The sequence below is a fragment of the Manis pentadactyla genome, chromosome 1 (assembly GCF_030020395.1).
Source record: "Manis pentadactyla isolate mManPen7 chromosome 1, mManPen7.hap1, whole genome shotgun sequence".
NCBI classification, from domain to species: Eukaryota; Metazoa; Chordata; class Mammalia; order Pholidota; family Manidae; genus Manis; species Manis pentadactyla.
This window is the reverse complement of record NC_080019.1, coordinates 137087570-137101162: the sequence shown is the minus strand read 5'-3', so window position 1 is coordinate 137101162 and position 13593 is coordinate 137087570. Positions and strand designations below refer to the sequence as shown.

General features: G+C 30.8%; 1 protein-coding gene across 10 annotated transcripts in view; it reads left to right on the top strand.

Annotated features, from left to right (window-relative positions):
- USP25 (ubiquitin specific peptidase 25) overlaps positions 1–13593 on the top strand; it is a 152960-nt gene that overhangs the window by 97085 nt on the left and 42282 nt on the right. For all 10 annotated transcript variants that reach the window (XM_036881444.2, XM_036881441.2, XM_036881438.2 and 7 more), the window contains 7 exons: positions 5151–5278; positions 5672–5767; positions 6894–7055; positions 7659–7885; positions 10777–10847; positions 11472–11700; positions 13056–13256. In XM_036881444.2, coding sequence (XP_036737339.2) covers positions 5151–5278; positions 5672–5767; positions 6894–7055; positions 7659–7885; positions 10777–10847; positions 11472–11700; positions 13056–13256 — 1114 coding nt within the window. The remainder of the gene's footprint in view (positions 1–5150; positions 5279–5671; positions 5768–6893; positions 7056–7658; positions 7886–10776; positions 10848–11471; positions 11701–13055; positions 13257–13593) is intronic.

Below are 13593 nucleotides of genomic sequence, written 5' to 3'. Positions count from 1 at the left end.
CGTATTTGGAGTACCTTTATAGTTAGTAGAGCCTATAATGTATGTTAAATAGTCACTTAAACAATTTTTCTTAAAATTTTCTGATAAAATCTTCCTTTTAGAACAATGTTGCATCTTCTTAGACTTTTCAGTCAAGGTACCAGTCATTACAGCATGCTAGTCCTGGAAGGTGAAGAAATACACTGATATTAGGGTGGAATTTTACATTGATGTACTTACTTATATCAAATATTGTTGGAATTTGTCCAGGTCTAAATAGGCAACACCAGACTCCTTTTCTTATAAAATTGCTGTGTACTTGCATGAAGGGCAGATGGAAGAAATTGCTTTCTCAAGAAATAATTATAAAAATATAAACTTACTTCTCTGTGTCCACAGGTCACTGTCTTGCCACCCATCTCTGTCTATCCACTGTCCGTACATTCATCCTTGGGGGAGTGTTAATGTGCTAGAAAGCAAAGGACAGATATGTGCTCCAAAATCAGTCATCACTAAGCAGTTGCTGATAGTTGTCTACTTATAAGTCCATGCATGAGGGTAGCGATCTTGCTTTGTGCCCTGCACTGCTGTATCCCTGGCAGGTGGCACAGTGACTGCAAATAGAATTACATATATATTGACTGAATGAATGAAATATCTCAGTGCTAACAAAAAAGTTTGTGAAGCCTTTATGCCTGAATAGGGGCTTAGTAAATAATAAATATGATGTATTTGTGTTTCTTTTAGGGACTGGGTTCTTTGAGAATAAATTGCTTTTATCTGAATTGTGTGCTTATTAAGAAATATGTATTTAAATTAACCCTTTTCTTGTTCTAACTTTCCTCATTTCTTTCTCTTCTCTCTCATTAAATAACATTAACTTTTTTTTTTTAATACCAGAGTGAGAGATGGAGGGAAAGAGACAGATAGAGAAAATATTTGAAATACATTTTCTCGCCATATCATAGATCATCTACTTCAGTGATTCTCAACAGATGCATAGGTCCTGTTAAAAGCTGTCAAATCAGAATCTAGGATAGGGATGCGGTACATGGGCACAAGAACTCCACAAGTAATTCTGATATAGACCTCTATTTAGGAATATTTAAATTAAGCTTATTTATTTTATTGATTGGGAAGCAGGTCTTTAAAGATTGAGACTTTCCCAGGATTCCATAATGGAACAGAAAAGCAGATCCCCTTTAAAGTGTGCTCTGTTTTCTATTAAATAAAAGGATGATGGGTTCAGGCAGGGAAAAAAGGGATGGTATCTTCATTATATTGTCTAAGTAGCTTATAAGGGAAATACTATGATTTATAGATAAATATTTAATAGTTAATTGGCAAATAAACTTTCTCACATATTTTTTGCTTTTAAAAATGTTTTTCTTACAGTGAACCTGAATTTCATTGTTTAATTTTTAAACAGTCTAGTTTGCCCTCCATCTTTGGCTTCATACTGTCAGTGTCCTATACTGCAGTATATGTTTGCCACCTAGGTTTTTCCATTTAACCTAGGGAATGCAGTGATTTGTCATCTTCTCTGAATTCAGTGGTTTCTAATAGCAGTTTCAATAATTGCACATTTGGTTACCTGTGATTCCTATTACCACTTGCCTATATTTGTTGGACACAATTGTTTCAATAATAATTCAACCTGGTTTTAGAAACTATCACTAACTAGGGTAGACTATCTTAAAAGTTTTTAACACCATACTTAAATTGTAGTCTTATTTCATCATATCCTTTATAATAACTATTTTATTTTTAAGATCTTGAGTCTCCATAAACACCAATGGGTATCATTTTACACTTCTTTTTAAAGTACGTAATTCTTGATAACATCTTTTATCTCTTACACTATTATTTACCAAAAATAGTTCATATTACTTTGATACAGAAAACATCTCTTTTACTGAAATAGCTGTGGTCAACTAATACAGGAAGACCTCTAGCCACCAGAATCACTCATGTTAAAACATTCAGTGGGCTAATAACAGTTCACATTTCTGAAGCGACATACCAAGAGACATCTGAGTAAATGGAACATGATTATATGTAAGAAAATACTTACAAAATATTTTTCTAAATCATAAATTTCAAATTTTAATTAACTGGTATGCAATTTTTAGATAAGTCAAACTCTGTAGGAAACCTGGAAATATATTTTGATTGCTATTAGAGAAAAAAATTACAAATAGTAAATACCTCATTTCTGGTGTGGGCGTTCACTACTAATAATGTGTTGTACATCCTTTTAGACTATTTCTGTGCACATATAAATACTTCAATCTGTCTGTCCTTACTGTTCTGAAATTTGCATTTTTCACTTAATAGTATATTGTGAGCATCCTTCCTTGCCAATATAGAGCTCTAAGCCATTCTTTTAAAAACCTGCACAGTATCACATAGCCTGTATTTATAAAATTATATTAATGTAATTCTTCTATGATACAGTAGTTAAATAAGAATTATTTCAAAAAATGTCTTTCTATAAATATCCTTGAGCATTTAGGAATGAAGGAAAGAAATGGAATCTTTGGGTCACAGGGCATGCTTATTTAAAAAAGTAAGTACTGCCAGATTTCCCTTCACAAAGGTGTACCAAGTTATAATCATAGTGCTGAGAAAAATTTTATAGAACTTGAGCTAAAAAGCTATATCAGAGAAACAATACCTACATATACTATATTAGATATGTGGGTATTATGTGGGAAAATTATCTTTTAAAGTTAAAGGGCAAATGAATGAAGACAAATGACAAACTAATTTTCGAATTGGAGAAGGAAGTTTTTGCTTCTTATGTTAAGTTTACATCCTGGCTTTGTTTGCTGTTATGTGAGGAATTTGAAATGGTAGGTCTGTTTTTTCTGTCTCTCCCACTCCCCCGACTGCCACATACACACATTCATGTAATCTTACAAAAGCAAGGCATTTAAAACATTAATGGAAAATTCAGCTACTGTAACTTAGATGAATTACTACATTCTCTACAATCTATAAACAGGTCCTATTTGTGGTCATAATAAATTCAGGAGCACTTTTGTTTCCAATGCTGACTATGTAAGTTCTTTGTTCATTAACTGCATTAATCTAACTAACTTTGTAAATTGCATACCATTTAGTTAAAACATAAAATTCACGATTTATTTATTATATAATATAATAATAGTAATGATCATGATAATGAAATGTGTTTAGAATATAAGCATCAGTTTTAACTTTAATGACCTGTATGTCATATGCATGGCATACCAATTAGAGAAGTAAATACAGTTTTCTATTGAGTAGAAAAATAATACTTTGAGATCCATGTCTCTTAGAATTTCCTCAAGTTTTATATTCTATTGTTTAAGAATTCTAGTTATGTACTGCTGTACTTAAAATCCTAAAATTGCAGAGCTAGATATACCCAGAATATTTAAAAAAATGAATTTAATAAATATTTAGCTCTCTTCTTGACCCCATTAGCTTTAGAATGAGAAAGTGAAATCTCTCCACTCCTGTAGTAGGAAAAGCCTGTCACTTTGTTAGAGGAAATGCATTCACAGCAGAGACATATTACATAAAATAATATGAACATCCTTTTGTAAAGTATGGAAGCTATTTCCTTGATTTTTTAAGGCCTACATAGGAGCATACGCCCAGTTTGTGTTATTTCGTTTCTATTGGCCATTGTAGGTTCCCATGAGTTAAAGTATGTAACTATTTAATTTTAATGGTGCCATTTAAAATATGGCATAAAATATGAAAATAATATTTCTTGAAATGTACTTACTTGTTTAGGTATCGTAAAATGAAGTAGAGAATATTATCCTGAGGCATCAAAATTTTCTTTGTGATATATAAGGGGTATGTTTTAATTCTTAATAGAAATTTTAGGTATTGATTAGAACTAACTAAAATTCTTGCCAATGCCATGTGAGAACAAAATAGATAAGCAAACTTTGCTCAAGAAATTTTAAAACTTAATGTTTCTTGTGTTACATATTTTTATCTTTCTCTAGTCAGTTCCAGACAATATCCATATAAAACAGATTACTTAAACGTCAACTTTTGGTAAAAGATAAACCAATTCAACTCAGGAAATCACAATTCAGGTCATTAGCAATTTGGGAAGGAGAAATAATTTTGAATGACCATTTTTATTACCTATATATAGAGAAAAGTAGCAACTTTCAAGATCTTGGTTAAATCTGATTTGCCAAAATATTGTTCCTGCTTTTTTTGGTTATTTGAATTTAAATTAGTGTAATCTTAGTTTATTCAAAATAACAAAAACAATATAATTGTGGCAATTTCCTTTTATAGTAGTATATAGTAGTGCTTATAAGCACTTTAAAAATATATTTGTTACATTTTAATTTTGTTTTTGTTGGTTCACAAGTTCATTTTTCTTTCTCTTTAAATAAATACTGTTTATGTAAAACTTGAATCTGTTTTATGAAAAGAATTTTCTTTTGAAGTTTTGTTCCATTTCTTGCTTAGCAGTTGCCAAAGTTTGTGGAGGAGTTGACTCATACCAGTGAGGCTTTAACTCTTTAAACACTAGTCATGTAAAAAGATTATAGATAATGTTGCCCATACTATAAACTCCATATTCGTTAGTAATAGATCTTTTTCTTAAATTGGTCAAAATTTCACTGGGAAAACTAAATTTAAAACAGGCAAATACCACCATTGTCTAGTTTTTAACATAAGAACGATCATTTATGCTGTAATTGTTTTCCTTTGTATACTACATCTTTCAAATTATTTTGTCCCATGTTTTTGTCAGTGTAGTTGAAAGTACTAAATATATGTATTATTCATGGTAGTAATAGCAATATAATATTGAAGAAGCCAGAAAACTTGAGCTATGATTTTAACCAATGTCTGTATCTTTGAGTTAGAAATTCTAATGCAAAGAATTATCATAGAAGAAGGACTTTTTAGAAGAATTTTATCTTTTCTGGTTGTGTGTTATTCCCATCCTTGAAATTTTCAAGAGGTATGGAAAACTTTTAGGAAGAAGTTGAATTTTAACTGAATTGTGTACCCAGTCAATAATTTGTGACATAGGCATTATGATGATGCATATAAAAATACCCACACTAATATCCTGTGCCTAGAATTGCAATGGAGAAAACAGAAAGGTGGCTTTAAGGTTTTTTGTTGTTACTTTCTTTCAGCATTGGTTTACGAAACTGCCACCTGTATTAACATTTGAATTGTCAAGATTTGAATTTAATCAGGCATTGGGAAGACCAGAAAAAATTCACAACAAATTAGAATTTCCTCAAGTTTTATATCTGGACAGGTATGATTTGGTATACAGCAAGACTTAGTTTTGAAACAGTTTATTGGCCAAGTAAAGAATTATTATTCTTGTTTAGAGAAAAATTTTGCTTGACTCCCATAGAATTAATCTTTACTTTTTGCATAATATGTCTAATACCATTTGTCAAGGAAAATCAAGTTCTCTATTTAGAAAACTATAGTCACTGGATATGCTATAAGGAAGCTTAAAAAAGTATAATTTTTGTATTTGTACTATAATTCAGAATTTTTTTTAAAACTATTTTTTATTGTCTGAAATTTTGTTATAAAATTTCAAATGAATTGGTCTGTGGTGTTGGTTATACTTAATATTGTATCTGCTTCCATGATATTTAGAAATACTAATGATTGCTATTTTTCTTTCTCCTAATAGATACATGCACAGAAATAGAGAAATAACAAGAATTAAGAGGGAAGAGATCAAGAGACTAAAAGATTACCTCACAGTATTGCAGCAAAGATTAGAAAGGTATTGTAACTTCTAGGAAATTATGAGCTAACTACAGGAAGTCATTTCTAGTGACTATCTGGAGTCTTTAATTTTAAATTTGCTGTATTTATAATTCCAGTGGTACTCTGGTTTGATATTCTACTTGAGTAGTTTTGAATTTTGTTAGAAACTAAAATAATTCTTAGTTGACATCAGAAAATTATTTTTGTGTTTAAGATTAAATATTTTTACTGTCAACAGGTAATGCTTTGTGGTGCTAAAAATATATATAAAGTTAAACTATTCTATTATTGAGATTTCTTCTTGCATGACACCATCACTCTTTTGAGATTTCCATTAAAACAACAGTAACTGAGATTTTCTCCTTAACAAAGGAGATAAGAACTGAAATGCCTACCAGGGTCTCATGGAGGATTTATAAAGAAAGAGAGAAGTCAGGAATAAACTGGTAGGCAAAAGGAGCTTAGAGAGTGCATCCCTATAGAGAGGGAGTGGCTGCCATCCACACTAGGGGGTGGTGGATCTCACTATTTTCTAGACCTTGATATTATTTCTAAAGATGCCAGAATCTAGATTCTCAATTGTGCTGTATTCCAGACAAAAGTTTACAGGCTGAAATATAGCATGTTTGCAACTTCTGATCTAATCTGTATTTCGTGGTACAAGTATTAACTTGTAAATAAATAACCTAAAATTTTTTATATAAAAATAATTCATTATATGTCAATAATTTTTATTCTTAAAAGTTATCAATTGTCATATTGAAAAATAAGCAGAGGTAAAAGGTGGGAGGATAATATTAGTAACTATCTTGATCATGAGACCAGATGACAGATCTAAAAATAAAAACAGTCTCAGAGATGGAATTGTCAGTTCATTTTCCTATTGGGTTACAACTTCAAGCAACATTCAAAATTTATAACAATATATATACACTTTCAGTTTTAATCAGCTTTGGTTTCCCTCCTTTGGAAAACATTAAATTTAACTCAAATGTATATTCAGTTTTACTGTCTTCATTTGAAAGCAAAATTAATTGTTGAAGATTTATTGAATGTTTTTATCATGTTTTATAACAATTTAAAAAAAACACAAATTTACTTTATGTACAAATAAAAGCATTCATACATTTTATGGTTAACAGATATTTAAGCTATGGTTCGGGTCCCAAACGATTCCCATTGGTAGATGTTCTACAGTATGCATTGGAATTTGCCTCAAGTAAACCTGTTTGCACTTCTCCTGTTGATGATATTGATGCTAGTTCCCCACCTAGTGGTTCCATACCATCACAGACATTACCAAGGTAAAAACATTTTCTTGATAAAAAGAGACAGCTATGTACCTATATAACATATAAATGTAATTGATGCCTTTAAAGAAGGTTTTATAAAATGCAGATTTTATAAGGTTGTGATTTTAGTGGACTCTGAAAAGACAGGGTTCACTTAGAAGAATAGTTTGTCTTTTGAATGCTTTCTTATTTCACTGTTTAAATAGATTTTATGGTTGTGAATTCAAATTTTCACTGTATTTTTTTCTGTTCAGAATTATAACTTAGGTTGTTTTGGTGTATATTTCAACTTCTTCTCCATGAAAATAATACTGTCAAATTAGATTTTTTTTTTTTCTTTAAGGTGAGCTGGTAAGTATTAAAAGGGAAGGTTTTATAATTTCAACATACATAATATTCATTTTAAGTAACTATGATTAAGTTATATATGAATAATAACGTAGTCCTAATATATTAAGAATCTCATTAACCCACATTTAACCTGCATTTTATTTCTTTTTTTTTTTTAATACTTTTTGAAATTATAAGCCAATTTAATGCTATGTGTTTGGCACAGTTTTTGTTCAGAGCTCCAATTTGGAAAGTTTAATAATATTCTATGCTTTAAAAATACAGCACAATAGAACAACAGGGAGCTCCCTCTTCAGAACTGCCAAGCACATCACCTGCATCAATAGCTGCCGTTTCCTCACGATCAGTAATATATAAACCGTTTACTCAGTCTCGGGTACCTCCGGATTTGCCCATGCATCCAGCACCAAGGCACATAACAGAGGAAGAACTTTCTGTGCTAGAAGGCTGTTTACATCGCTGGAGGACAGAAATAGAAAATGACACCAGAGGTAACAAGTTCCTCACAGCATAGCTACTATTGACTCAGATGGATATGTAATGTTAAAATTGAGAAGGGAAATCACTTCTGGATTTCATACATAAGTATTTTAATGTATTTTTTTTTCTAGAAAGTGTTTCCAATAAGCCAAAAATGTCTGGCTTCACATTTTTATGAACTTAATATCAGGTTCAGAAAGACTAAAAGATTTTCCCTGGATTACTGAGCTGATTAATGACATAGCAGATGGCTTGGTTTTCTAGTTTAATGCTCTCAATTTGCATAAAGCTGGTATTCAAAGCTACTTCATTGGTGAAACATCATACAGCATCAAATTTTATACTTATTATACTTCCCTTAATGTTTGCATGAGTTCAAGTGATAAAAAATTTTCTTTAGGTTTAAGAATTAGAAATGGGAATTAAAATTTTTAATCTGCCTTGACAGAGATGTCCAAATATGATCTATGAGCTTGGTGCCAGCCTGTAGTGAGTTTTAACTGGCATGTAGCGAAATAAAGACAATGCTCTGTGGGGGTGTGTGTGTGTGTGTGTGTGTGTGTGTGTGTGTGTGTGTGTATGTATTGGTGTTGGTATTGTTGCCTTCTGTCTTTTCTTGAAAGTAACTCTCCTTTATTCTGAAACTGTCTCCTTTCTACTTTACTGCTGTTAAAATGTCCTTTTTAAATGAAGTGATGTTAATTTAATATTTTATTGTAGGCTTTATTATAATTTTTCCTTGTGTGTCAAGGAAAAATTGACTTTTTTTCCCTGCTATCATTCCTCAGTTTTAAACTAATTTTATTGATTTATGAACAAAGAAAAATCTGGAAACTCCTGTTTTATACCAAAAGATTGGAACTGTTTTAAATTATATCAGTACCTGGATTTTAGAAGCCCAGCTAGACTCTCTATAGGCAATATGTAAATAAAGAGCAGTCCTAATTTAATAGAGAGTAAATAGGGTGTGATGGTAATTAATGATTAACATTAGTAACTATAAATATTTATCTTAGTATTTTTCATATATAAGGGAATTTTTAATATTTGATGCATTAAACATTAAGTACATGTTTCCTGAACACTGTGCTGTTACATAATTTTCCACTGAACTTGACAGATTGTGTTGTTTTTATAAAATTTAGTATAGGTAGAAGCTAAGAAGCTTTTGAAACCAAGGTAGTGAGTGGCATTGAGGGAGGAAATAAATGAATAGGTTTAATATACTCTTCAGAGAACTGACAGATGCAGATCTGTCAAGAGGCGAGAGAGAAGGAGCAATCAGGGATGATTCCCTTAGTTATTCATAATAGTATTTTGTACTAGTGTGAAGTATGAATAACTAAATAGGATGCACTTTAGAAAAGAGCAAACTGGTGGGTGAGCAGATCCGTACTTCAAGGGAGGAAGTAGGAATATGATGAGTCCACTTTGGGCCCTTTTAAGTTTGAGGAACTTAAGAGACATTTTATGAAACAAGATTTTGGAGCTTGATACTTAATACTTTGGATCATAATAACACTATGGGTCAGGTAAGAAGGTTTTCCTTAGAATATTTGTTTCCTCTCTTTCATCCCTGTTGATATTAGCTGTTAGCATTATTTTAAAAAAATTTTATGGTATTCCAACACATGAGTATGATATGATTTATTTACTTTCTATATTGATACTCACTCAGATAGTGTTGGCCTCCTATATATGTCTTGACATATTTTTGTGAATGGTGCTTCTTAAAAGAACCATTTCTGGTACAAAGTGTATATGTTAAAAATTTTAACTTTTTAAAAATTCTCCCCCAAGACATTGAAGCAGTGTACATTCCTATTAACCATGTATAAAGAGAGGTTATCCCCCAAAATCTTACCTAGCCCTCAGTCAGCACTTTCTAATTGTGTTGATAGCTGGAAAAATGGTATTTTAGTGTCTTAATTTGTATTTCCTTAATTATGAGTGAAATCCTGTTTTTCTACAAATTTCTTGTGACATTTGCCTATACTTTATATTGAGCAATTTATTGTTCTCTTATTGCTTAATAGAAACTTTAACATTATGGATATTAACTTGTTGCCTGTAGTATTTTCCCAGTTTGTCTTTGCCATTTGACTTTCTTTATGTGTTTTTTGTTTTGTTTTTATAATGTAGCTTTTCTTAAGTTTGGGGAGGGCATCTTATCTTTTCCTTTATGATAACTGTATTTTCTATCAGGCTTAGAAAGGCATTTCCCCCACTGTAAAGTTATTAATGTTTTTTGTAGTATTTCATGGTTTCTTCCTGATTATTTTCAACTGCATCATAGTATGGAGTGGTTATTCTTTCATTTAATCATTTCCGTATTGATGGATGTTTAAGTTGTCTCTAGTTTTTAAAATTATTAGGGACAATATAGCTGTGAACATGCTGTCTCTGAATAATTTCATAGGTAGATTTCTACTGTAAGTAAAAATAATGAGTAATGAGAATATTATTCATTTCCATGCATGATTCTAGTGGATTGTTAATTCAATTATGTAAATATATAAGATGTGTCATAAAGTTATTTTATTTCATTCTAAAGGTTTTTTTTCCTGTTTTATATAAATATGTAAGGGAATTTAGCTTTAATTCAATTAGCTTTAATTAAAACCTTTATAGATTTGAACAAAGTTCAGTTTAATTGGCTCTGCACATTTTTCTAAGTGAACTGTATTTGTTTTGATTTTTAATTATGCATTTCTGCACTATCTTTTATTAAGGAGAATTCTATTTCATTTTATACAGACTCCAAATAGTAGTGTTTTAAGAACAGTTTTAGGAGTCCTTCCTTATTCCTCTAACATAATGGCAGGAAAACCTTTAGTCCCTATCTTAAGAAATCTCAGTAGATATTTGATGTTAATCATTAAATGTCATTTTCTCTCCTTAGATTTGCAAGAAAGCATATCCAGAATCCATCGAACCATTGAACTAATGTACTCTGACAAATCTATGATCCAAGTAAGTTAAATTTTGAGCTAGTAAGCATTATCAAAAATTATTTACTAGTTTTTGTTTACATTATTAACCAAATTATTATCCGAATTCTCCTTACATGTTTTGTTATAAGATTGCTGAACTTAAAGATTCAATATTAATATTTACCCGATGCAGTTCATATTCTCATATTGTATTTATTGCTTGCTCTTATTATTTTAAGTAAAATTTATCAACATTTTCCATAAGGCCTTAATATTTCTTTTTAAATCCTACCAGAGAAGTTATATGGTTGTTCAAGGAAATAATGTATATGGAAGAAGTATATGGCTCAATTAACATTTTAACTTCTGTGATACATTAAATGAGCCATTTTGCTAAAGTAGAAATGCATTTTCAAAATTTTGAAAATCATCTTTTTTATATACCTGTCTTCTTTACATGTCCTTAGCTTATTTACCTTCCCCCATTTTTTATTTCATATTTTCATTTTTTTAAAAACTTAATCTCAGCTGATTTTTTTCTTGTATAAAATTTAAAAAGTATGCTCCCACAGTATCCTCCCGTCAGATAAGTTTGTGGGTTTCATGGAATGTGGTAAAATAAGACTACTTAGCTGCAGTTTAACTCTTCTCTTTTCATATTTAGGTTCCTTATCGCTTACATGCTGTTTTAGTCCATGAAGGCCAAGCTAATGCCGGGCACTACTGGGCATACATTATTGATCATCATGAAAACAGGTGGATGAAGTACAATGATATTGCTGTTACAAAATCATCATGGGAAGAGCTAGTGAGGGACTCTTTTGGTGGTTATAGAAATGCCAGTGCCTACTGTTTAATGTACATAAATGATAAGGCACAATTCTTAATAAAAGGTAAGAATATGAAATACATAAGGAGATATATATTTTTAAATAAGCAGCCATTTTATATGTCTCTGGTCTCTGGTGTGATTAAGGTGATGAATTTGAATAGAAAATGCTATTAAGATTCATTTAAGTGAAAAAACTGGAATTGAAAAGTAATGTGATCAGGGCTGAGAATTGGAGTGTATTTTGTATCCAATCACAATTATTCCATAACTATTATAAAATATAAATCTGACCTGTTTCTCCATGCTAAAATTCTTACTCCTTAATCTAACATATAAGGCCTCCATTTTCTGGCCTCTTTATTGTCTCTCCAGCTTCATTTATCAATAACTATTATCCATTTCAAAATTTATATGTGTTACTGATAGTTGAACTTCTAATTCTGCTCACCTCTAAATCTACATGTTCGTATGTTTATTTTTATTTTTTCATTTTTTGCCAGTAATGTTCTTATTTCTTTATTCTTTTGTCTAATTCCCGCTTATCTGGCAAGATTCAATTCAGGTGTCATCTGCCATGCCAAGTTTTTCCTGACCTGCCAGAATGTATCCCTTCTGTGTTCTAATAGCATATACCTCTGTCAGGCACTTGGTCTGTGTTGGGATTGTATGTTGACTTGTCTTTGCCACTTTACCCTAATATGCTTAAAGCCAGAAACTATGCCCTACTGTCTTAATCGTCTTGTTTCTCATATTCTGATATAGGCTTTGCATATGGAAAACACTTAAAGGTTTGTTGAGACTAATAAAATCAATTTTCCTTTTGTATTTAACCATTCAGCAAAACTAGCTAGGCAATTTGCTTATGACTAGAAGCTGAAATTGATTTTGTGTGTGTGTAATAGAGGTTGAGTAACCCTTTTAAATAAGACTTACGTAATGTTGTAAAAAATTTTGCTTTAGTAGTTTTCAAACTGCATATAAATATATTGCTATACTTAACTGCTTCAGTGAAAAAGAATTTTAGTTCTATTTTGAGCTTAATAAGTTTATGAGTTATTCTCTTTTGTGGTAAGTTTTACTTCGTGAATAATCAAGCATCTAGTATTTTCTTATAATAGAAAATGTAGTACTGTATCATTGTTTGAGTATCACTATTGTTGACTTTATGTATTGTTCCATTGTTTTACTCTTCAGATTAAAAATAAAAGTTGAGAACGTTTCCTATAATGGATTATCAAATACTTGCATTATTATTTTTCTGAGCATTTGAGTTTTCTTGTAACTATTAGGTAATATTGATTTGTTAAATGGTAATGATTCACACTTTAAATCCCTTGTGAAATGCATTCTGTTTTGAGCTTTGCATTTTTCCTTTAAACCTTAATTTTATATTAGTTTTTGAAATATGATTTGCAGAGGAGTTTAATAAAGAAACTGGGCAGGCCCTAGTTGGAATAGAAACATTACCACCGGATTTAAGAGACTTTGTTGAAGAAGACAACCAGCGATTTGAAAAAGAACTAGAAGAATGGGATGCACAACTTGCCCAGAAAGCTTTGCAGGAAAAACTTATAGCATCTCAGAAACTGAGAGAGTCAGAGTCTTCCATAACAACAGGTTAGTCCATTTCTCTTAAATTATGTCTTATTATCATTATCATATTTATTATTAATATTATAAAAATAAGATACATGTATTGAAAATAAAATTTAGTTATCTTGAAGTATGAAGAAGCCAGTAAAAATCATCTGAAAGTCCATCACTCAGAGATAACCACAGGTAATGATTAATTTACCCTTTTGCCAGACACTGTATATGTATATAACTTTTTCAAGATAAATGAGGTGATTCTGCTAACTCTCCCTCTACTTACCCAGCCCATTTCGATTGGATTTGATCCTTCTTTTCAGGAAGCTGGGGAAAGCTGTGAAACCAGCAAGTACTCCAAACCAAT